Here is a 24,349-nt window from a genome sequence, read left to right as displayed (position 1 = left end):
ACCCTCGGTAGACGCGAGCACTTTATTATTTTATTGTTGAACTTAAGCTGTTTATTTGTTTTCTTTCTCTGCTGGCCTGGGTGAGGCGATGGAACTTATTTCTGCAGTGGCACCGGCGCTGAGGCTGTGGCTGAGCGCGGTGGGGCAGGGAGGGGATGGAGAAAATCGTGTTTTGTTTGTGAAAAGAGAAATGACATCTGCCAGAAAATAACCACGGTTCTCAAAAAAAAAACAAAAAAAGCAAGACGTAAAACAACTTAGATAGGAGCAGTTGTCCCCGATGAGCTGAGATTTTTAGAACCAACACAAATTCTCTGAAAGAATGCATTTATTTGCACTTACTGTTACCTTTAAAACCTTATGCTCTGCAAATTTAAAGCGATGGGGTGTGAATTTAATAATATAGTTAATTTGTTGTTTAAGAAATTATTATATTACTTTATTCTTATAAGGCATTTGTCTCTGAGGTCAATGTGGGAATTTTTCTGTTTTACTAGAAATATGAACCTCCAAATCTTTTTACCATTTTATATGTCTTATGCAATAAACAAAGCTGCTCTTAAAATGCCAGTAAGGGGCTGACTGCCAGAGAGCATGGCTGCATCTTGCACCTTTAAAAGTACGATTTTTGTGGTATAAATATCTCAGCTCTGAGACTGGAACAATCTAGAGCAGCAAATGTGAAGATGAGCTGCTGTGAATTCTTTTAAGAGGGTTGGGGTTTTTTGTCAGGGTGGATATTTCGATCCATGTTTGTACCTCTTTTCAGCCCTGACAGATTTAGCTGTGTCAGCAGTCGTGCTTAGAGGTGGGCCTGACCTTGCAATCGCTTGAATAAGTGCCTGCCAGTTTCTTCAGACTTTTCTCTCACGTCTGCTCCACCCTCCTTAGAACTGGAGAGTTCTTCTCCGCTCGCTTCTTCCTCCTCGTGTTTTAAATATGAAGGCCGTGCTTTATTTTTCCATCTGGTTCTTGCAGTTAGGGGGCACCATTGACAGTTCTGACCTGTCTGGCTCCGTGTGGGAGGTGTTGATTTTGGGAAAATGTGCTTTAAGCTGCCGAGAAAACTCCCTGGTTTTTAGGACTTCTTTTTTGTTGCCCTGTTAAATGTAGCTGCTGATCTAGATCACTCATTTCTCCTGACGGGTGCTGCATAATTCTGTAGAACTGCAGTCAGCTCCTGGGCTTTTTTTATGCTACTTTAGAGGCTTCATGTGGGCTTGGTGCTAAGGAGTTGACTCTGACCTCAAATTCTTTGATAGACAATCTGTCAGCTTGGAAATTCCAGGAGAGTGGAAGAAAGAGGATACAGTGCCGCTGCACGGTGTCTTTTCATGCACCTATATCGGCATTTCAGCTGCTTGCTCCTCTCTTTTATAGCTGTTAGGTGCCTGGAATCGAAGGGGGTGGTTTTTATTGGGTTCTTACGATTTATGCCTTCTTTTCCAGGGGTTTGCCGCCGCCGCAACAGCAACAGATGCTGAGCTTACGGGCAACAAATCAGCCATCGCTGCTCAATGCCAATCCTATGCTTCAGCGGGCCTTACTCATGCAGCAGATGCAAGGTACTGTCGTTATGGGAAACGCTTACGGGAGTTATTTAATCATCCTCGTGGACTCAGACCACAGCATGGCTATTTCCTGCTGAACCAGGGCAGTTCTTGCACTTGGCAGTTCCGTTTGTTGCCTTTTTTTTCCCCCCCCCCTTTAAATTTGTCCGTAGTCCACATCACAGAGGTTCTTCAGTGCCCTGCTATTCACAACTGGGAATTGCATTAGAAGGTATCAGGTTAGATGCTAAATATGTACCTTCCCTCTTAAGACTTGATGGAGCAAGTATTTTTTCATCAACATGTTTAGATAAAATACTGAAGTTTTTATTATTTGTTTGTCTTGCTTGGTTGGAAGGTTAAAGCAGTTTATTTCATTATTTGTACACTAACCTTGTTTGCAGTAGATAGTTGTCTTGGTCCAAACTTGGTGGAGTACAAACAAATAAAGTATATTGTGGTGGAAAATGGTTCAGGTTTCAATTGTCTTATGAAATTTTGATTCACTGAAATGACTGTCATTTCTCTGGTGAATAATATCACTGTTCTTCCATCACTATGTTTCCACAAGTGGATTTTTCTTTGTTTTTTTCCATATGTATTTTCAAAGCAATGCCTTTATAATAGCATTGCTAATGTAAAGATAATAGGAATAAAGCTATGTTTTTATTTTTTGCTCATGTCTGAACCTGACAGCTCTTTTCAATACAGAAAATCAGTACCTGAGATAAGTTTTCAGGTGCCTAGTCTAGATTAATGCTTGCAATTTCTATCTTGCCTGTGAATCATGCCCAGATGTGAAGACAAAAGATTTATTCTGCATGTCGCTAACTCTTCTTTTGTTCTCTCTTGCCCATTTAAAGAGAGGGCTCTCTAGTGACTCCAGTGGCTCTCCACAGATCTCTCTCAGGTTGTAGGGAAAGTGGCAGTGAGAAAGGACAAGCCACACTCTGAAGATTGGAGTCTTTATATTTGTTGTTAGGGGAAAGCCTGACTCCACTCCAGTCAGCCTCACTCCTTGCAGATATGTTTGATGTCAGCACAGGCTGGCCTTTTCCATGAAGCAAAATCTTTTATTGAGAAATTGTATTTAAATAATGTGCCGAGGGCCTGAGGCTAATTAGAGCAGGATAAGGTATGTTAATGAACACTTTTAAGTGCACTTTGTTGCTTTGTCTTAGTATTTTTCCTTTTCTTTTCACCTCTACATGCCAGAGTTGTGACTTCTCTTTCAATAACCTACACCAGGTAGCCACAGGTAACATGCAATATGGTTGCCAATGTCTTAACGTGGCCTTACTTAGGGATATGAATATTTTTGGTTATTCAGGTTTTGGTTACATGTAAGAATATCTGATGCTGTTAGCATTTCTGTCCCTGGGAAACATCAGCATAAATAATTCATTGGCTGCGTGTGGCTTCAGCAGTGGGAATAGGAAAAGATAAATACTTCAAGTTGAAATGGATGTGTGGTTCTTCAAAGGTACCAAAGCAAGAGCAGAAGATGATTTCTTGTCTTACAGATTTTTTTTAATATAGCTATGTCCTTTTACAGTAAGGGATTGTTTATGGGAAGTAATAATAGATTAGATTACTTTTGAAGACAAACATGGGGACTACTTCCTATTGTGTTGCAGGCTTTTAAGAGAAAGCTTGGTTTCTTTCACATTTTGGGTGCCTGTCTCTAGACTTTGCTGCCCTGTTTTGACAGCTGCTAAAAAGCTGGAGTATTCACTAATTCAAGTGAGAGAGAAAAAACAGCAATTGAAGTCCAGATTCCCAGAATGATGGACAGCTCCTGAGGGTGTAGCAGAGGCATCTGGGCCCTTCCATTCCCTCACTCCTGAAATGGGGATGGCAAGGACTGTCTTCGTAAGAAGACTTAGTTAATAGTCTGTGGATGCTGAAAAGAACTATTCAGAAAGCAGAGCATTATAATTGGAAATGGCAGAGTCTCGGGTGTCAGAGTTGAGGTTGACATGTTGAGCTTGCATGACAACCAGGTGGCAGAGAGGACTGTGGGATCTCTTGTTTGAGAAGTCCAGTGTTGTTTTAAATGAAACACTGTTCCTTGCTTATGCTAAACAGCAGCCATGCTATGGTGTGAGCTGTCAGCTGCAGAAATGTGGGGTGAATTTTCCTTTTTTTTACAGAGAGTTTTTGCAAAGCGAGACCTTGTTTGTTGCAAGCGTTAGTGTGCTCAGATCAGATAATTGCTGTAATGATCTTAGCCTGCAGTGACAATTATAATTAAATAGCCTGATCCATAGTAATGGTTGTTATCACATCAAATCATTGTGTGTGCTGAAAAGGGTAGAGCATAGAGCACCCATACAGTGCCCAGCAGAGCCCAGGGCAGAGGAACCCTTCCCCTCTCTGCTTGCTGCTTGTGCAGGTGGAATATTTTCCCTTTGCACGGCTCAGGGTGGTGACACGCTCTGTGTTTGCCTCTGTAGGAAACCTGCGTGGATTTAACATGACAGCGCCAGCACTGCAGCAGTTCTTCCCTCAGGCTACACGACATTCCCTCCTGGGACCACCACCTGTGGGGGTCTCCTTAAAGCCAACTCGACTGGGCTTCCCCAGCCTTCCCTTCCAGCGGCAGAACCGGACCTTTCGCAAGGTGGGCTTGTGGTTTGCAACTGCTGGAGAGATTTGTGCTCCTTTTGTACTTGCAGCTGTTGACATTGTTGTAGGCGGAGTACAAAGGAGAGGGGAGAGAGCCTTACAAAGAAAATGATGTTTTGCACCATGCTGCTGACACAGAAATGCAGAAATAATTCCATCTCGAAGGCTTTTGTGGTCCATGTTTACATTTCTGATGTAAAGGTTTCTTGTCACTGCTTGCCCAAGAGAGAGAATTCCTCATAGCAGAACTGTTTAAACCTGAGATATAAAGGGAGCCTTAAGAAGTACCAGCTTCAAAGTAATTACAACAGAAGAAATCCTGGCTGAGTGCTTTGCTCTTCCAAAGCAGTTTGTTGTTCCCAAATGACCTGCTCCTACCCTGGGCATTCTGCCTCTTTGGGCTGTTTTCCCTCTTTTTAAGATCAGGCTCCTATTTGTTCTTGTGGATTTTGTAAAAATCTACAATTTTTTTTGTTTTATAAAAACCTTTTTTACTTTCCACCATTACGACCTCTTTTGTATCCTGAAAATAGTTCTTGGGTTAATTAACTGCTACTTTCCTCCTCTTAGATTAGCTTTTGCATATTTCATCCCATCCTGTCAAAAAGATGTGGTGAATAAGGTGCACTTCCATTCTTGGACTGTCCTTTCTCCAGGGTCAAAAGAAGAGGGATTATTTTGGATTATTATTTTCCCTTCCCCTGCACCTCTTGCCAGAGTCCCTCTAACATGATCCTACTCTTTACAAGCAGCTGGATCTCCTACAGCAGCTGCTTAAGGCACTGGGGAGATGTCCTGGGCTGCCTGTGGAGCTGAAGTGCCTCGCTCTGTTTGACCATGTAAACTTGTCTGAAGCAGGGCAGTCCTTTGTAAACCATCTCTTCCTTTCCATTTCCACATATTGGAAATTCCTGTTCCTGCTCCACAGTAAAACTCTGGTGCCTTAGACAGGGTGTGTTAAGGACCAAGAACTGGCAGTGACTCTCTGTCCATTGCAGGACTTCCAGAGGGTCCCTGACAGGAAGCGGGAACTGGATCCTGGTTCTTCGTCCCAGACACAAGGTGATGAGAAAATGGAAATCCCAGAGGGAATGCAAGCAGGGTCAGAGCAGAACAATTCCTCACCATCCACAGGTAAGGAGGAGCCCATAGTAAAATAAATGCTTACAATTATTAGAAACTTCTCTTGACTAGTCCTGCAGCAAAGGCCAGAGATGATTTTAGGCTTAGTCAGCTAGATTTCTTTCTAATTGTAAATACTTAAACTGCCTGTGATAGCCCTCTGCTATGTGCTTCATGTACCACTTTTACCTGGATATTTTTGATTTTTTTTATGAGCCTGCTTCATCTCTCTTGCATGGAAGCCTCTCAGAAGTCACTTTGACAGCAAACCCCATTTAAGATGGGGGGAAAAAGAAAACTAGTTGGAAATTAGAGCTTCCACGTTGCCTTACCCATGCTGAACTCAACATCTCATGCAGCCAAACACATAAAGCAGAACCAATTGCAACCAGCATGCTGAGGAAAAGATGAGTTGAAAGAGTCCTTGTGCTCCAGTTATCAGAACAGAAACTACTGGCACTGAATGTCTTAAATGTTGGATACAACACAGATGTGGGAATGTCTTTTCTGACTGGAGAGTGCCCAATCTAAAACTGCAGGCATATGATAAGGTGGTGACCAGTGTATATGCAGTGGTGAAAACAACCTGATTAAGTGGTTGCTGTCAGGTAGATGTGCCACCTTGGCTTGTATTAATGTTCCCATGATCAGAGCTCTTGTCACTTATATATATACAGGACTGAGAGCCACTTAGTGGACATAAACATAGATTTCTTTTTTTTGACAACGCCTCATACAGTGACATTGCAATTAAATATCTGAGGTCATTATCTAACCTTGTCAGTGCAGTTCTCAAATTCAGAATAAGCAAGTGTTTAGAATTATTTGCTCTAACAGAGCCTTATGGCATTTGCCATTCAGTTATGGAACGTGCTCAAGGTGGCATGGTCTGCTTTGCTAAGGACATCTCCTTCTGTGTTCCTGCAGAGCCAAGAACTCCAACAGAGTCTGTGTTGAACACTGAGCCTGCAGCAAAAAGACTGAAGAGGTATTTATTGAATGGGGTATTGAGATAGTTCCTGAGCTTAGAATTATTGTCTGATTTTATTTTCTGATAATTAGGGCTGGACTGGACTGATGTCTAGTATATGAGAGGTATTTCAGATGCTTGTGAACAATTCAGAAAATCTCATGATGCTTGCTGAGTCTTGTAAGGTCTCTGCAAGAGGTGACCCAACTATGGGAATGAAAAATCAGGGATGCAGCTCATCTAAATGTGCAACAAAGCAGAGTTTGCTCGTGTGTTCTCCTGCCAGGATCCTTGTAAGAAGCAGAGATGTTCTTTTCTATTCTGGTATATTTCTTTAATTTTCTTCCTTAAATGTCAAAAAATCAAAATGAGCAGAGAGAGAAAGCTTTGGAATATGTTAGGTTACAGTAGGTGTAGGAGAGGGTAGTTTATTTTGAGGAATGATAAAGGGAATCAATACTCCCTAGTACCCAAGACTGTATCCATGAGTGCTGAGTTCTGTATCCCTTCTGCAAAGATTTTCTTCCCAGTACCTCTGTCTGTTGGGTAAAAATAGACAAAGGCAATCCTATTATCCCCCAGGGATGTGCAGCAGGCGGGCACGCTGGCCATGGCAGGCCCATCCCGGCACTCCCTGCATCCCAAGGGTGCAGGAAGGACAGACAGGGCTGCATTGCCATCTAGTGGGATGTGCCATCTGCACCTCTCAAGGCTGCTCCTCTCCCAGAACTGTCACCCTTAGCTGGTGCGGAGGGAGAAGAGGAGGGAGTGAATACAGATTTCTGGAGGCATTGATTTGAGACTTCTCCAACATATGTTAACGACGATGAGTCAGGACTCCTGGGTCCTCTTATCTTCCCTGTTAGCAATTCACCGCCTGCTTTTGGACAAGTTCCTTCACCTCGCTGTTTCCCATCTGTAGATTAGAGATTAATGGATAGCTTTGGGGAGAATATTCCAGGATTACATGATCAAGGTAATATCCAAACATCAAAGTAAAACATTAAAGAGTGATAAATATTGTGTGTGCAGGGACCACCGTGAGTTATGGACTCTGATTAGCAAGAAAGTGAATAAATTCAATTAAAGCTAGGTCGAATACATTTGAGTGTGTGCTTTGTTAATCTGTTTGCCAAAGCTAATTTAATTTTAATTACATTAATATTTAGCAGGGTATTAATCAAAGTCCTGTTACATGCACTGAAAAAAGAAGAATCAAGTCTGAGGAATGACAGCTCTCACTGCAGCAAGCCTGCTATTAGGAAAATCCTTTCCTAAGCAGCAGTTAGGGACTGCCAGATTTGATGCATATATTATGGCTGGTATTTACCTAGAATAGATCATTCCTTAGCTTTTTTTTTTTTTTAAGTGTTTCTTTTAACTTCCAATGAACAGATGATGGATCTCCGAAAAAAATAGTTTACTGTTCTCGTACTACCCTTCACAGATGACAAGGGCATTCTCCCCATCCGTGTCATAAACTTGTTTTGTGCTTCATTGTTCCATTTCCCTTTAGCCAGGAATACCAGCCTCCTTCTTCATTTCAGGTTTTTCCCACTTCTACCTTTGCTCCTATGTACCATCTGTATACCTGGAACAACATCCTCATTCCAGTGCAGAAAGCACTCGTCATCTTCAAACCCTCCTTGAACACCCACTTCTAGCATGGCATGACAAGTATCCATAGAATACCATTTCCTCCTTAGATCACGCTCGTGGTGGCTTTTGCTCCCTTAGATTGCTCCTTAGATTTGCAGTTCAGGCTGCAAACCCTCACCCTGAGTGTGCTGGCACCATCTGCGTGTGGTACAGTTAGTGTTGAGCCTGCTGGCAGCACTTGACAAATAATGTTAATGCCAGCCACTCCTGTTGGATTCGTGTTTGCACTGCCCGAACCCTGCTGCATATTTATAGCCGTGTAACCCAGTTACATTATCACGTATCAATCTGATAAATTATGCCGGGGGGGTGTTTGGATAACAGGATGCAGTACCTGCCTCTTGCTTGTGCAGAAGGTGCTGCTCCCTGTTGGCAGAAGGACACCAGCAGGTGGGAATTCGAGCCGCCCTCAGAGCAGATAGTCAAGCCACGGTGAAAAGTGTTAGTCCTGATGGAAAAATGGGGGAAGGAGAAAGAGACTGCAAAGTACACTTCGTGCCCTCTGGGAGTCAAACATTTGTTGTCAGCAGTCCCCTCGGGAGCTTTTTTTCTCCTTAGCAGATCACCAATACCAAATAAAACAAAGCAAGGTCCTTTTGATTTGCATCTTGTACAGTTTTTGCTTCCCCCACAAACAGAACTGTAGGAACTCTGGAATGAAACGTGACTGCTATGAATAGAGCAGGCAGTTATGGTGAAATCCCTGTAAGGCACCATGGAGAACTCCTTCAGTTCTGTTCTGTCATGCACAGAGCAGCCAGGAGCGTGGTCCAGGTCACCAGTCATGACAGGACTGAGCTCTCAAAGCTCTCATTAAGAATATTTCTTGTATGAACTTATTTCCCTGCAGGCTTCTTGCAGGAGAGGGCTGTTAACCAAAAAATCAGTCGTAATCTTCTTGTCCAGATTATTTGGCTGCTGTTTCTGAATCTGTTCTAGAACACCCACTCTTCGTTGTTTTTATTTATTTCTGCCAAGTTCTTGCCTGAAATACCACTTCCAGTAGCTTATTGATTTGGGGGTTAGTGGAGAGTGTGGTAGCTTAGACCCAGCCTGTGCCTTGGTGTGCCTCCTGAATCTCTTGTCTGTAACATGGCAAATAAGGTTATTTTCTTGATATCCTTGAAGTGTGACCGAGGAGTCTGCGTTGGAGGATGCCACAGACAGCAAGAAAGCAGGAATCTCGAGCGCCCATGTCCAAGCTGATGGTGAGTTGCTGAACCCTGTCCTTTGCACTTTTAGGGCACTCCTTGCTGGAACTGCCTCTGTAGCTCCATTTCTCTGACACAAGAAATGTCCCTCCTCCAGTCATACAGGATGGGGAAAGGAGGATAGAATCTAGAAATCAAATCCAAATCTAGTCCCTCAAAATATATTACCTACCAAATGCACATGGTGGGAAATTTCCCTCTCGAATAAGGGATTTCTTTGGAGAAAGGTTTGTGAACTGGCTGATGGCCAGCAGCACTGTGAGGAAAGCTCCCTGACTTCACTCACCTGCTGCTTTGTTTTTTCTACCATTGCTGCTTTGATTTAAGGCAGCTAAAAGGACTCTCCCTTCTTAGGTGCAGACAGTGCAAAGGAGTACACAGCCGAAGAACTCTCTAGAGAGAGGAAATTCTCCGAGGAACCGAAGGCTCCTGAGGTGAGCAGACACCGCTCTGCGCAGGGGTGGTGCAGAACATACAACCTCCCCCTCCATCCTGGAGAAGCCCGTTGCCACTGGGAACCAGCTGGCACCCACGTCTGGAGCTCTGTCTCCTGCTGTAAGCTGTTGTCCCTGGCAATAAGGCATAATATGTCTGCAATTAGTGCGCAGTCTGCTCTGACTTGCTGCTTTTGTACCTCTGCTGGCCTGTTCCTCACCTGCTGCTGGCTGTGGATGGGAGGCTCATTAAGATTTCAGTATTCATCTGGAAAAATGGGAAGTTGAAAGAGTTACTTAAAAATATATGTATGGAGGGCCGTAGCTAAATACATCTTCCATGTTGCTGAAGAGCAGGTGTAAAAAAATTCAGGTGATGGTGTTAAAGATGCAACTTGAGAGCCTTTGCATGAAATATGTGGCCCACATGCTGGATGTTAAACCAGGACCTTATCCTGTGTAAATCTGTGAGCAGACAAAGATTTAACCTCAGGTGTGAATCAGACTTCCATAATTGGGAATGTTTGATGATGTGATCAAATGTATCATCCTGCCCATGTCTGAGTTCCTGACTCCATCAGGTCTTGGCTCGAGTTGCCTTTAGTTTTGCAGCGGAGAAACATGAGCTGATTATGTCCCTTACCAAGAATTGTTTGTAACTCCAGTCCCCAGAGACTGGGTCGTACAGTGACTTCAGAGGCTGCAGAAACAGCCATCTGTGCTGATGGTCCTGGTGCTCTGACACAGGGATCGCTGATCTGGTAGCTTTAGGAGGAGGAGTGTGCATGAGAGTCCTTCTGATCAGCCCCATGTGGGTTCAAGCTGAAATGCATTTTCCTAAAGAGTTGAGAGCTTAGGTGACATACAAAAAGCAGGTGTAACTTTTAATGTCTTCTGCTGAGAAATTGGACTTGATCTTGACTCCTTCTTTTGGCAGGTGTTGAGCTCTGGAGGTTCACTGAAGGTGACTATTCAGCAGAGCAGTGAGAGCAGAGCTATCAGTACAACAGCTCTGAAACCAGGGCACTGGGCCTGTGAGGTGGGCACAGCTGATCCCAACCCCGAATCGGTCCTTAAATTCTACTGTTACATCTGCAAGACCAACTGCTGCAGTCAGCAGGTAAAAATGCACAGATCTGACAGGGATCTGGGTGGTCAGGAGATGGGAATTAGATGGCTGGCTGCCGTGGGGAGGTGCAGCAGGAGACTTGTTAGCAAGGGCTCATGCTTCAGGAACAAGGAGCATAAAAAATGATGACAAGCATGCAGATAAAATAAACCTCTCCTGAGAGCTGGCAAGCAACCTGCTAGAGAGAGAATGTGGGTGGATCCACAGGCAACCATGCTCTTAAGCTTTTATGCTATTTCATTGTTAAACAGCAGTCAAAAGAAAGGAAAGCATAGCTCATACCCATTATTTTCTGTATTTTGAATACATTTAAATGGATTTTTCTCCTAACCTCTCTTTCAGAATTTCCAGTCCCACATGGCTGGAATTCAGCACCAGCAGCGACTTGGGGAGATTCAGCATATGAGCAATGTTTGTTTTGTTTCACTACTGCCCATGGTGAAGCAGCAGAAGGTGCTAGCAGAAAAAGATGGGTAGGTGTTGGTCTGCACCAGAAAACTCTGGTGGCCCTACATGGGTTCTAAAATCCCTCACAGCACCAGTTTGCCCCTGAGTTCTAGGTAAGGTATGAAATCCCTGTGGTTTCAGGGCTAACTCCTTCAGGCTGAAGGATACCAGAGTTGACTTTGACCTGTGTAGTTTTTAATACAGTAGATCAGGTTGGAGACTTTTTTTATCTGGTGCATTTCTGTCAGCACAAGCTAAAGCAACCTATAAATGTGTGGGAAGGGGAGAAGATAACTCGGAGGCCGTAAAGACAGGAATGGTGGGGAAAACAATGCCAAGGACAGATTGCAAACTGCAGTATTCCATGGAGAATGTAAAAAAGGTGTGACTTGGAGCTATATCTGTTGTCACTTCAGAGAGAGCCAGCAGCGGTGGTGTAACACGTGCCAGGTGCACTTCACAGGGGATCTCATCAAACATCGCAGGACCCAGGAACACAAGGTAACAGCCACAGCCTGGGTTTCATCTTTGCACTGACCTTTTGTGGGGATGGAGTGGAAGTGTCTAGCAGCTCCTGCTTCCCAAGCAGAAAAGAAAAAGTGATTGGGGTGTAGGGTTGCACATAAAGTTCTGCCAGTAACATCCTCCCTAAGGGCACTGTCATGTTATCTCCTACCTCTGATCGCTGGCAGTGCTGGAGCCTCCAGTTGCCATGATGTGTCAGTGTGGCCTGAAGCACCTCTAGTGTGTAACTGACTTTTCTCAATAAATATGGTTTATCATACCTAATCTATTGAATAGTGAGCAGCCTTTTCAAGCTAAAATTTAGGCATGTCAGCATATTTATTGGCTTCTAGGGGAGAAATTGTAAGACGCACTTAGTTTTGCTCTGCATGTGTTCCGTCCTTTTGGTGCATAAGACTTAGGGAGTCCTTTCTGCTGAAAACACTATTCTCTTTGTGGTCTCCCTGGTTTAGATGCAGGGCTGACTTTGTTTCACTCAAAATTCACCTGCATTCCTCCAAAGTAGTGCCTCTTGACTTATGGAAGTGTCCCTCTTTCCTCAGCTGGCCAAACGCTCGCTTCGTCCTTTCTGCACTGTCTGCAGCCGCCACTTCAAGACCCCTCGCAAGTTCGTGGAGCACATGAAGTCCCCTGAGCACAAACAGAAAGCCAAAGAGGTAACACTGCCTGGGTGGAGAGCTGTGCAGGTCTGGGGGCTGGTACCCTCACTACTGCAGGGCTGAAAGGAAGATGTGCAGTTCTTCCAGCCCTGTTTTAATTTTCATCTTTTGCTGGACTTCAGTTGTTAGAGCTTAAAAGAAACTGAGTGAAAAAGGGACAAGGAGTTAGATGTGTCTTGAAGCAAGATAGCTTTGTGCTCTGCTCATCAAATGCAATCAGTCCAGGGTCTGAGTTCTTCCTTGGTTAAATGGCAAGTGCAAAGTTGATCTTATCTTTCTTTTCCATACCTGACAGGTGAGGCTGGGAGAGAAGGAGTTGGGCAGCCCAGAAGATTCAGAGGAGTTGATCACTGTGGATGCTGTTGGCTGTTTTGAAGATGATGATGAGGAAGAGGAGGAGGAGGAAGGGGGAGCTGGTGAGGAGGAAGACCCTGATGTAGTACTGATGGAGAATGAGGATGCTGCTGCCAAGCAGGTAAGCCATGCAAAAGGAGAAGGAATGACCTATCTGAGAATCTGCTGTGGGATCCTGTGACTTAGTTGGTCTTGGCTGTTTGAGCTCAGGCTTTCAAAAGTCTGGTCAACTTTGCACTCTACAGCAGGAGAGTGAGGGCTCTAGGGTTCTTCCAGAGCACAGAATGATGCAAAAGAGATTCAGGCACTATGTGTGGGATGCAGGAGGGGCTTCTGCTGTGCTCCTGCTGCTGTCTTCAGCAGCTCTTGCTGCTATCTTCAAACATTACCTTGTTGCTGAGGAGCACAAGCAGACGTTGACATGGTCTGTTTGAATAGCCCAGCAGCAGCTGGGTCTCATAGCAAACATATATGTGGAGCTTTATCTCAATAAATATTGTCCCAGTTACCAAGAAGGAGGGACATGGCTAAGCTACTTCAGGCTTGGAGTGCAAGGGCTGATTTTTAACCCTTGTAGTGAAGTGGCTTGCTGACATTGGGGTTTGCATCTGGCCCTGACCAGGTGCTGTGCAACTCTGTCTCTGGTATGCTAATCCTCTTGTTTTGCTCCTGAGCTTACCAGAAAAATGCAAGAGCCCAGGAATGGAATTGCCACAGATACAGTAGGCACTAATGTTCTTTTGGTTTCCAGACTGGGCTGAAGGAAGTGTCTTTGGAGGATTACGAAGGAAGTGAGAAGTATTGTCCAGACACAGCCTATGGTAAGCAAGCAGAGTTAAGCACAAAGGCCCACAGAGCCTTCTCTGGCCACATGCTGTTTCTGTAAGAGAGGATGGTCTCTACCTACTGATATAATGACTTCTTGGGCCGTGGTGCTCCAGCAGCTGCACTGGACTGGTGCAGGTCACTGCTGCCTGGAGAAGAGACCAAATGTTGCTTTATTATTGTGTGATAAAACATAAGGATGTGATTGATGTTTGTCAGCTGCCTTTTGCTTTGAAGAAGAAAGGATGAGAGCCAGATACTTTTCTAAGGTAGGACATGGAACAAGTAGGGCAGGAGTACTGAAGAAAGTAGGTAGCAAATGAGGGATGCTCTGGAAAGATGGAGTCGGAAAGCATATCGATTGGAATGCTTTCCAGCAGAAATGCAGCTTGCACAGAGATACTGAGCAGCACTGACAGTATCAAACTCTCTGCTAGAGCCCAAACTGTGCATGTTTCCTCTGCTTCAGACCCCCCACGCTGCACCCAGCAGTTCCTCAGCGGTGCTGCTGCCCTGGTGGGCAGTGGTGCCTCCAGATGGCTGTGTCTGGTCCCCAGCCTTGTAAGTGACTGACTTCAAACCTCTGACCTCGCTGGTGTTGTGAGGAGGGCAGCTCTGCAGAGGCTGGTTTGTGCCCAAGGAGAGCTCTGTTTACACCGATCTCCCCTATCGCTGTAACCTTCCACTATCGTGTGGCAGATGGAATAATGATTCATGCTGTGAATGTTCTCTGCGTGTTCCTCTTGCGTGCCTGCTGTCTTCTGCTTGGTTTGATCCCATTACATTGGATCACATGTTCTCTGTAGTTTTCCATTGTATTCTTTTCTCCCTTTTTCCCCCCTTAACGCTCTGTGTAGTTTCTTTGCTCTGGCAGCCAGATTTCTCTCTGAATATCAACCACAGCCATTCCATGGTAAGAAGAGATATTCAGCAAGTCATCTTGCAAATCCCTGATTAACAGAAGCAAAGCTTTCCACTTTTCCTTTTCTACCCCCACTCCCCTTGCCCTTTTAACATGCTTTCATTATTTGAGTTCCATTCAATGTGATCTGTGATTTCCCTTCCCCTCCCGTTTCGCAGGCCTGGATTTTCTGGTCCCCGTCGCAGGTTACCTCTGCAGGCTGTGTCACAAATTCTACCATAGCGACTCCGCTGCCCGGCTCGCACACTGCAAGTCCCTGATGCATTTTGAGAACTTTCAGGTCAGACCCTTTGGCGATTGCATGGCCTGGCATTTGTTACCCCCGTGCGTGTCTCTCCAGCGAATCCACCACGTTATAGCTGTCCTGTCTCCAGCTCATTTCCATCATCCTTGGTGTCCACTGTGCCATAGTTCTCTCCTGGTGTGCTCTGTGTGTGTCTCCCATCGCCCCTGTAGATCTAAAACCAGTCCAGTCCTGCTTCCCAGCTACTGCTGCTGTCATCTTGTTGCCCGTTTCTGGCTGGGAATCTTCCTCAGAGTGTCTGCTCTGTTTGCTGAACCTGTGGAGTCTGTTGTTCAGTCTAGGCCTCTTCTGTTAGACCAGAGACAGATGGGTCAAGGTGGGTAAGAACAAAGGACAGAGGCTGTTCCTTGTAAAGAAAGCTGGTGCATCTTCTCCTGTGATATGCAGGAACAGCTCCTTTAGCCAAAATTGTGGGTGTGATTCATCCATGAAGAGGCCTGGTAAAATCAGATACTCAGCTTTAGAAGTCTGGAAATTTAACATTACAGACTCTTTATGTGATGGAATCTACACGCTGTGGGAGTCTGTTTGTCCCCAGGGTCAGCCTGCAAGAGGAAGTCTGTCTGTCTGTCTGTCTGCTACCCTTTCCTAGAAACTCCTTAGCACAAAGCTCTGCCAACTGATGCTGTTCCTTTGCTTTTCTGGCTCCACCTAAAGAAGTCCTATTGCCCCTTGCTGCTTTTGTATCTAAAGCTTTTCCTACTGGGCTGGCCTGGAATCTGCCTCCATCGTTCTGTCCTTGTTGACTTGCCAGGGGGTGAGGGGCCTGGATTAGTACCTTGTGGAGGGTACACAGGGCTTGCACAGTCTCTGCCCTCTCCTGTGACCACTGCCTGGGCCCTGCCTGTGTGGGAGAGCAGTATTTGCTGACCTTGGCAAGGAGGGAGGCTCCCACACCAACTTTGTCCTCTGCCTGCACCCACACTCTGCTCCCAAAAGCTGCTGGTTTTTCCTACAAGCTTATTAAATAGTGCCTAAGAAAAACCCAAACACACACACCCATTCCTGAACCCCCAAAAATTCATGTTTTTCTTGTAGTCTTCAGACAGAAGAAACTATTCCTAGTCAGCCCTCACTGCCTCCAGCAAGAGGTGGGGTGCTGCAGAAGCCAGCACTTAGAGCAGTGAATTTGGGATGGCAGGAGACCACAGCTGTTCCTTCATGGTTGCTCATCCTCTCCCACTCCTGCAGCTAGTCATTTCAGGAGTGAAGGAATCAGTCTTGAAGTTTTCCTGGCTTGTTTTAGATCAGCTTAGAGTGAAACTGCAGCAGCAGTCACTTATGTCACTCTTTTGGCCCACTTAGAGCTGAAATCAGATGCTCTTCAAATGGATGCCAGAGTGACCTGGAGGGATTTTTTATGAGAAGAGTTTAACCTTAAATACCTGCAACCAGATAACTATTGTTCCTGGGTGCCTCAGAGTTGCCACAGTCTGAGTTAAATCTTTGTCACTGTTGTATATTGGAGTATTCTCAGCAGAGTAGCTCAGCAGAAGGTTTCAAAGCAAAGAATTGTCTGCTGCTGGGGCAGTTCACAGCATCACTGAACATGAATTTGCATGCTTGTACCTGGTTTAGGTTGGGTACAACATTGACTCAACTGATCTAGTTCCAATGCAATAGGATATTGTGCATTTCCCACCATTTGAGGGCAGAGAAAGAACATGCCTGCAGTGATAAACTGAATTACAGGATAAAGCTGCCTGTCTGATGGGCTGTAATTCCACATTGCAGACTGGTAAAAGCCATTGGGCTCAAAATTGTTTCCTTAAACTGTCAGGTGTAATGGCCTGTGCCAGTTCAAGGAGCCCTTTAGGAGACAGCTGAAAGGGAGTTGATTGTGGAGGGAACTGCTGTGGAAAAGAGGGAGCTTTGGTTTGTTCCTTTAGCTCATGCTCTGGGTGTTGAAGACCAGGTTCCTGCTGTGTGTTAGCTAGAGAGAGTTGCTGTTTTCCTGAAATCTGGTCTAGAACATGGCTAGTAGCCATTTTAATCTCTTTACAGACCTCTACTGGTTCATCATGATAGCGAGTGCAAATAAGTAATTTTATTGATGATATGTTACCTTTATTCTGTGGAAAACCTCAGTGCCTTGTAACAAGATATTCTTGATATCTTAGTCTTCCTGTCAACAGTTCCACTGACTGTGCAGATTGTATCAACAGAGTGAAGAAATATTAAGCTTTCAACTTAAGTCTTGCTTTGGCTGATAAACATTAAATCTCACCTGTAGCTGAGGGTGGTGCAGAGCCTCATGTGCCCAGGGTACTGTCCTGGCAGTAGCTGAAGCAGGAGCTGTCACTTGCTCTGTTACATCTACAAAGTCCCGAGTCTGACTGAGATTAACAGTTGCCAGAACATGATTTTTGTCTCGGGAGCCACAGGTCTGCCACGCACTCGCTCAGCATTAAGTAATGTGAGAAGGACTTCAGTTTTTAATATCACCACTTTTCCTCACAGGAGCTGACCTTTCTCTGTTGAAAGCCTCAGCAGCCAGGCCAGGAGCTGCTGAGACCAGTCGTGCCCCTGCCACTCACCACTGTTTTTGTACAGGTGTTCCTGGACCAGCTGCTGCTTTGCTGCAGTGACAGGAGCTGAGCTGGGCTTCCCTCTCACGTTGGTTTGTTTGTATTTGCAGAGATACAAGGCAGCGAGGCATCGTGCCACAACTGCCTACCCCGAGGCTCCTTTGCATTCCCAGGGCTCCAGCTCCCAATTGCTGGATGATCCAAAACAGCCTCTTGCTACAACAGCACATACCAGCAAGAAGATGAATGATGATCGTGGGATAGACAAGGAGGGTACAGAGCTGTCAGCTCTGCAAGAACAAACTCCAAGGTCTCTGGAGGGTAAGGGTGAGCTGGCCACCTCTGGGGCAGAGGGCCAGAGCCTGGCCAGTGTGACTGACCATGTGTGTGGTATCATGGTTGTAGAAGAAGAAAATCTACAGGAAGAGAGCAAGTCCACTGCCACTAGTGCTGCCTGCGTGTTCCCCGAGGAGAGCCGCGCCACAGGGGAGCTGTTGGGACACGAGGAGGAAGCCAACGCAGCCAGGCAAAGGGAAGGCACAGATGACCACCAGGATCCAGGGAGTGGAGGAGGGTTAGGACAGAATGAGGCAGCAGATGCAGGCCAGGAGGCAGAGCCTTCCTCCCTCGCCAAAGGTGAGACAGCCGGTCTCACCTCTGGGTGCAGACGCTCTTCTAGGCGCAAACCCAGATAGAGTGGCCTTAAAGGAGAGCCCTTTACATATGATATTTGCTGGAAATGTTTATTTTCTGAGTCTTTTAATAGAGCAAAACCTTCAACTTTACTGCTGTTTTTATTTTAAGAATAAATAAGCCTGGCTTTAGCGTGTCTAATACAGGATGGTGTTGGTTATTACTTGTACAGTTGGGATACAGCAATTATGTGGAAAGACTGAGGCTTGGACTGTTGAACCTGAAAGAAGATGGTAATGTGATTTCCACAGGGGACAAAGTTCATGGAGTAGATGGATGCAGACTTAAGAATTCTTTGTAGTCCCTCTCATTTCCTTTCCAGGCAGAGAAATTTCTCTCTTGGGAGGCTGTATGCTCAGTTTTGCTTCTCAGAACAGTTTCCTTTCTAAGACACACACTCTTGGACAAGCACTGTGTCCTAAGCTAGGCAACAATGTGCACCTTGGTCCTTTGTTAGTACTACAAGGCCTAATCTAGTCTGTTCTCATAGTGGAGACTCTCAGGAACATATTTTGTTTCAAACTGATTTTAATAAAACAATTTCTTATAAATAACCTCTTTAACTTTCAAAAAAACCTCCTTTAACTTTACATAAGTAGAACAGTAAGACTTGCTTCAAAGTGCTGGCTCCAGGCCATCCTGACAAAATCACAAGTTAGACCAGATGGCTCATGCCTTGTCAGAATGTCCAGGGAACGCTCTGCTCACATCCCAGGGCAGGCAGGCCCCTGTCTCTGCTCTCTGTAGCTGATGCTGTGGTGGGAACTAACCAGGCTGCTCTGCCTCTCTCCACCCTGGAGTCTGGAACAGCCGGAGAAGCTGGGCAGCTCCCAGTAATAACAGCAAAAACATCACCCTGGTAGCTTATCTTATCTGCTTGGCAGGGAATGGAAGCAACCAGTGGTCTGGGACCATGTGCCAATATTTGGTACGTCACAGTTAATGTGACTAAGGGACAAGTTGTAGTTTCAAGGCAGGAGCTGGCCTAGAGCCTCCCTCCCCAAGGCTGTCACCAGAGTTAAGAGCTGGGACAAGCCTGGAGTCAGGACAGCCCCTGCCTACTGTGCTTTTTCTGAGGGAAGAGGCTAAAGCCATAATACTCCTTGCTTGGATTTAACAGTACAAGAGAGCAAAGATCATTTTTCCTCTTTGTGAAGAGGGCCTGCTTGCAAACTACCTGCATGGCATCAGATTTCCTACAACCAATTTTAACCAAGTGTGAGTGCCAGGGAGCAGAAAGAGCCAGCTCTCCTACACCCACCCATGTGCTTTGCACCTCTCACAGCTAAAGGAAAACAGAACATGGAGGTGAATGGCAGGACACAACCAGGGGAAGGAACAAGTAACAGGCACGAGGCACCTCTTCTATTCAAGTTTTACATTAAATTGGTGAGCAGTAAAAGTCCCTCAGCAACACTAGCTGAGAGTCTGTGGTCAAACACTAGGCAGAAGGCTGGGGGCCCTGTCCATCAGCTCCCATGTTCAGCTGCTCGTTCTGCTGCTGGAACTCCAGCCGGGCCTGGCGGTTGGACTCCAGCAGCTCCTTCAGGCAGGTGTGCAGATAATCATTCTTCTCCTCCAGGTGATCTAAGCAGGAGTTGATCTGGTCCAGCATGGAGTTTATTGCTGCATATTCTAAAAGGAAGAGAGACTGAACAGTGTAAGTGTGTTGTCACTGCAGGCAGCGAGAGCTCTGGCAAAACACGCCCACAGCGTTTGGGCTGTGCCTTATCTGCCCCCGGGGTGGGTGAGGTAAAGTACAACTGAATCCTGCATGGGTTGTGTTCTCTGATCAAACACAGCCAGGGGGAGGTTGGATCACTGGTAACAAGATCTAAGGCAAGGTACCTGGGCAGTCCAAAGCCACTGTGGGTATATCTGCCAGCCCTGGATCTCACACACCAACAGCTGACCATGGGCTCAGTGCTGACTGCAACAGTACCACAGAAATCCCAAGGACAAGTCAGCCTTTTTAGCTGCCTTTGGGATCATCTTTCCTGATGGTGCAGGCATTTTGGGAGCGTGCCACAGTGTTTACTCTCTGTGAATTTTCTGTGAAAGGCTCCCAGGCTGGGGTCAGGCTGACAAAACGTGGCTGTGGCAGGAGCAGGGATGAGCCCAAAGGTGCTGGTAGTGGCACTGTTACTCCTAAAGGGAGGTAAGTGTGGGGCACCAAGTTCAACCACAGGATTTCATGCACCATTAAGGCTTCGGGTACTTCAGGTTAAACCCAGACTCATTGACAGTCGGTTCCCCAGGTACAGTTTCTTATTCACAGCAGTTTCAAGTGCAGCAGTTTGCCTTGGTACAAGGGCATTTCACAGTGTTAACACTGTTAATCAGCTGAAGAGTGTTGTGCTACTGCACGAAACACCTGCTTTTGGATTGCTCCAAGCAATATTCACACAGTCCTAAAGAATAACAAACAAACTAAAAAAAGAGACAAGATAAACCTCTGCTGAGGTTACTCAGGAACCCCAGGGGGTTACAGGGACTCCACATGAAGCCAGTCCCATGTTTCTTTCTGAAGCCACACGGGCTGGGTGAGTGCAGGGAGGCTGTTGGGGAGCTGTGACCCATGGGCATGGAATATTTCTTTGAAATGAGTGCTTGTATTTCAGAAAAATTCTGGATCAGTGCTGGAAATCAGCTGCCAACTTTCATTAGCTGAATATAAATAATAAACCAGCAGGCACTTGGAACAGTACAACCCAACAGAAATTAAACTGTTGATTTCTGCCCTTCATTTTTCATATGTCATGTTAGGCTGGTACCTTTTATATTTGTATTTATTGCATCAGGTATTGATGGGCATTTTCAGAAGAAGTTTTGATGGAGTAATTTATTTTTTTTTTGCATTCTATTGGGTACTGAATTCATGTGGGTAGCTGAAGTTGTAGAGGAAAATTATTACTTCTAATTTTACCTACTGATTAAAAGTTCCCTGGTGCCCCAGCACACCAGACCCAGGCCCTGCCATTCCCAGCAGCTCTAAAAGAACTGTGAATATTTAAACATTGCAGTCGTTTGCAATATTAATAGCTAAGGAAAAGTTTCATTATAAAAAAATAATTGTCCTCCTTTTCTTACACCACTTTGAAGCTGTTCAGAGTGTTACAGCCTTAATTCTTTGGATAATTGTGTGTGTTGCATTTGAGCTTGTTTGTAAAAGTTTGGCCTTGCATTTCCAAACTGATCCCACAAACACAGGCTTTCTAAAAAGGTGGCAATTAGCATTATTTTTCAGACCCTGGTTCAAGGTGTGTGAGAATGTCCATGAGTCACAGCTCTACTTCAGTGTGATGCACCATGTTGCAGTGAAATGGTGAGCACACCCCAAGCAGACACAGTAGCTACTTGTGACAAGTGATATTCATCAGCCTGGCAAGAACTCTGTAATCACAGCAGGAACCTAATTTTCTCAGTGCCTAAAGCTCCAGCGAAGGCCATATAATTTGTGCAGCTTTGGGAAGTGAAAAAACTTTAACCATTTAAAAATAAGCTGTAAAAAGACTGTCTTCCATTTGTTGCATACTTGGTGGATTTTTGTGGAAACAACCACATTCCCTAATGAAAACACTGACTGGGGTATGGCAATTGCATTGACTCCTCTGCATTCTTACAAGGACAGCTGACAAAAATAAGGTTTCTATTTGAGATCAAGGAAGTGATCCACAGCTTCAGCTCCAGGACCAGGAAATAGCTGCAGCCCTCTATGACCAGCTGCTGCACACAAGTCAGCTGATCACAAGCCGAACAACCTAATTAGACTTGATGTAGATCCGATTTAGTGACTTTCTCTGTCACAGCCAACCTGTCTCTGAGCTCTTCAGAAAGTGTGAAATGTAAATCACTCTGATGATGCAAAGCACTGACCACTCTTGGGGTGCTTCAGGGCAGAAATGATCCTTCTGTCACTGCAAGTGGATCCCAGAGAACTCTGAAATCCACCCGTGTGGGTCACATCTGGAAACCCAACGGTGTTACGGGAAACAGCAGAACCCAGCTCTTCACCACCTTCAAGAGAAGGGTAGCAAAGTGCTTACTCTGAAAGAGTTCCAGTTCTAAGAGTGACCTCTACGTCTGCATTACAGCTCTGCTGTCGTCTCACTTCCTCCATCAGCTGGTTTTAACTGGACAGGACTGCATCAGAAATTTCAGACCCGGGCACTGTAGAAACGCTCCAAAGTGGAATTTACCAACCTATCTGCATTAAATTCCCTTTCCCCACGCATGACTACTTCTCCCAGATCTGCCCACGGGACCTGCCCTGCGCTCTCACAACCTGAACATCCTCTTTCTCCTTGAGCACCTGCACCCCGTGCAGCAGCAAAGGCACAGAATCACCTTTTCACAAGAAAAAAAAACAACCACCCCAGGGGCAGCACGGAAGAGCTCGGGGCCGCACGGCTGGGCAAGAATCAGACCCTGCAGCCCCCACTGCTATGCAGCAGGCACACCTAGGGCGTCGGGCACCGCCGCCAGCAGGACACCTGGGCATACCTGGACATATCTGGACACACCTGGACACATCTGGACACACCTGGGTGCACCTGTGCTCTGCCACCCGCAGCCCACGGGGCCAGGCCAGGCCAGACCGTGCCCCGCTGGGGCTCCCCACTGTGGCGGCGGCCCCGCTCGCCCCCACGCACCTTCCTCCCCGAAGGTGTCCCCGCCGTCCCCCGTTCGTGCGTCGGTCGGGGCCGCCGCCCACCCACGATCGTGCGCGCGCCCCGTTAGCCCCGCCATCCCGCCGCTGCCCGCGCCCGCGCCTCGCCGCCGCCGCACGGGCGCGCCCCCGCTGCGCGCGCTAGGGGCCCACGGCCAATGGGAGGCGTGGCGTCCGCGCGCGTGGGACGCCGCGCCGGCGCCGCGGTACAGCTCTGGTTAGCCGGCGCTGGGCGCGGGGCGGGAGGCGGGCCGCGGGCGGCGTGGAGAGCAGCGATGGGCAGCGGGATGGCCCAGGGGCGCAGCGCCGCGCCCCACGTTCCTCGGGGATTTCCCCCAAAAATCGCAGTCTCTTTGTCCCTCCCCCGATGTCTTCAGCCCTCCCCGGGTTTCCCCACTTAGAGGCCGCCGTCAGCACCCAGCATTTCTTTCCCAGGACGCTCTGGATCCCATAGAGATGGGAGATCCCAGGGATGCTCTATGGATAGACCTGCATCCTGCCCGTGCGGGACCATCCCGCGGGTACTGGGGCAGCAAAGCGACGGCTTTGCTGCTTCACCCTCTGAGCGGCTTGAACCACGCCCAGGTCACCTTCAGGTGCTCTTCCCTAAGGAACAAGCATAGTTCGCTTTGCCCTTCCCTGTCTTTGGCCCAGAATCAGCTGCACCTCAGTCGGCTTGAGATCTCATGGCTGCGTGGTGTTTTCATCCCCAGGAGAGATGTCACTGGGATGAAAATAACCTGCAATTAAAGGATTGATTCGAGCAGAGCTTCTGAGATCAAGGACTCTGTTATTAAGTGGGTATTTGGGACAAAGACAAAAGAAAAGGTCATGTTCTCATTTAACATCACAGCCACCTCTCCTTTCTGTGGGGTAACCCTGCTGCGCTGCTGAGTCGGGCCTGTGTCACACCCCAAGTAGGGGAATTGAATATTAGTGTAATTAATGGACATAACCACTGTTAATAAAACAGATGATGACTTTCCGGGGGTGTGCACTCACACTGTGCATGTGTGCCAGCCAGAAGCTGCAGCCCCACCAGGTAGGACGTGCTCCCAGAGAATCATAGCCTGGGTCAGGTTGGAAGGGACCACAGTGGGTCACTTGGTCCCACCTCCCTGCCCAAGCAGGGTCATCCCAGAGCACACAGCACAGGACACACAGGTCTGGAATATCTCCAGTGACAGAGGCTCCACACCCTCTCTGGTCCCTGTTCCAGTGCCCCGTCACTGCACAGTAAAATTTTTCCTCATATTCAGGTGGAACTTTCTGTGCATCGCTTTTTGCTTCTTGCCTTGTCCTTGTGGTTGGCACGGAGCAGAACCCTGTCCACCTTGTCGGTGCGCCTCTTTAGATATTTATACACATTAATGCGATCTCTTCTTAAGGCTGAACAGACACGACTCCCTCAGCCTTTCCATTAATTATTTTATTTTCACTTTAGGCTTTGGTGCATTATCAGATTTGATAACTGCGGGAGCACAGGGCCATGTGGGGTGTCCCGTGAGGGGTGTCCTCCTGTGGGGTGACCTATGTGTGGTGTCCCCGTGTGGTGTGTTCCCTCTGGGGTGTCCCCTCTGGGGTGTGCCCCTGTGGGGTCTCTTTGTGTGGGTTGTCCCTGTGTGGGGTATCCCGCGTGGGATGTCCTGTGTGGGATGTCCCTGTGTGGGGTGTCCCCGTGTGGGGTGTCCCTGTGTGGGGTATCCCGTGTGGGATGTCC

The 24,349-nt window shown here is 46.7% G+C and overlaps 2 protein-coding genes across 4 annotated transcripts; one reads left to right on the top strand and one right to left on the bottom strand.

Annotated features, from left to right (window-relative positions):
- The first annotated feature begins 1,172 nt into the window (after nt 1–1,172).
- On the top strand, nt 1,173–18,514 carry CIZ1 (CDKN1A interacting zinc finger protein 1). 3 transcript variants are annotated; one of them, XM_018074335.1, is made up of 15 exons: nt 1,173–1,565; nt 4,007–4,173; nt 5,177–5,312; nt 6,228–6,288; nt 9,058–9,137; nt 9,495–9,574; nt 10,512–10,694; nt 11,046–11,176; nt 11,567–11,651; nt 12,218–12,331; nt 12,630–12,809; nt 13,440–13,509; nt 14,594–14,715; nt 17,441–17,588; nt 17,673–18,514. In XM_018074335.1, exons 1-15 carry the CDS (start codon nt 1,478–1,480, stop codon nt 17,960–17,962), a joined length of 1,935 nt encoding a protein of 644 aa, XP_017929824.1. In that variant the 5' UTR covers nt 1,173–1,477; the 3' UTR covers nt 17,963–18,514. The 3 variants fall into 3 exon arrangements, with proteins under 3 accessions (XP_017929824.1, XP_017929823.1, XP_017929825.1); XM_018074334.2 differs by having other exon boundaries at nt 1,174–1,565; nt 17,378–17,588; XM_018074336.1 differs by having other exon boundaries at nt 1,175–1,565; nt 17,378–17,577; nt 17,673–18,103.
- CUNH9orf16 (chromosome unknown C9orf16 homolog) lies at nt 18,010–22,709 on the bottom strand. The gene is made up of 2 exons (XM_008919456.3): nt 22,613–22,709; nt 18,010–19,595 (listed from the first exon to the last, which is right to left on the bottom strand). Exons 1-2 carry the CDS (start codon nt 22,707–22,709, stop codon nt 19,402–19,404), a joined length of 291 nt encoding a protein of 96 aa, XP_008917704.3. The 3' UTR covers nt 18,010–19,401.
- Between the last annotated feature and the right edge of the window lie 1,640 nt (nt 22,710–24,349).

Source organism: Manacus vitellinus, unplaced genomic scaffold (assembly GCF_001715985.3).
Source record: "Manacus vitellinus isolate BGI_N305 unplaced genomic scaffold, ASM171598v3 scaffold_27_pilon, whole genome shotgun sequence".
NCBI classification, from domain to species: Eukaryota; Metazoa; Chordata; class Aves; order Passeriformes; family Pipridae; genus Manacus; species Manacus vitellinus.
Note: the sequence above shows the minus strand (reverse complement) of the source record. Positions and strands in the feature narration are given on the sequence as shown.

What these genes read in the sequence shown, in the direction of transcription:
- CIZ1 (XM_018074334.2), top strand. Translation starts at nt 1,478, where the DNA reads ATGCTGAGCTTACGGGCAACAAATCAGCCATCGCTGCTCAATGCCAAT. An exon ending in GCAGCAAAAAGACTGAAGAG is followed by an intron (nt 6,289 to 9,057) that starts GTATTTATTGAA and finishes ATATCCTTGAAG; the next exon opens with TGTGACCGAGGAGTCTGCGT. An exon ending in AGGAACCGAAGGCTCCTGAG is followed by an intron (nt 9,575 to 10,511) that starts GTGAGCAGACAC and finishes TTCTTTTGGCAG; the next exon opens with GTGTTGAGCTCTGGAGGTTC.
- CUNH9orf16 (XM_008919456.3), bottom strand. Translation starts at nt 22,709, where the DNA reads ATGGCGGGGCTAACGGGGCGCGCGCACGATCGTGGGTGGGCGGCGGCC. An exon ending in GGACACCTTCGGGGAGGAAG is followed by an intron (nt 19,596 to 22,612) that starts GTGCGTGGGGGC and finishes TCTTCCTTTTAG; the next exon opens with AATATGCAGCAATAAACTCC.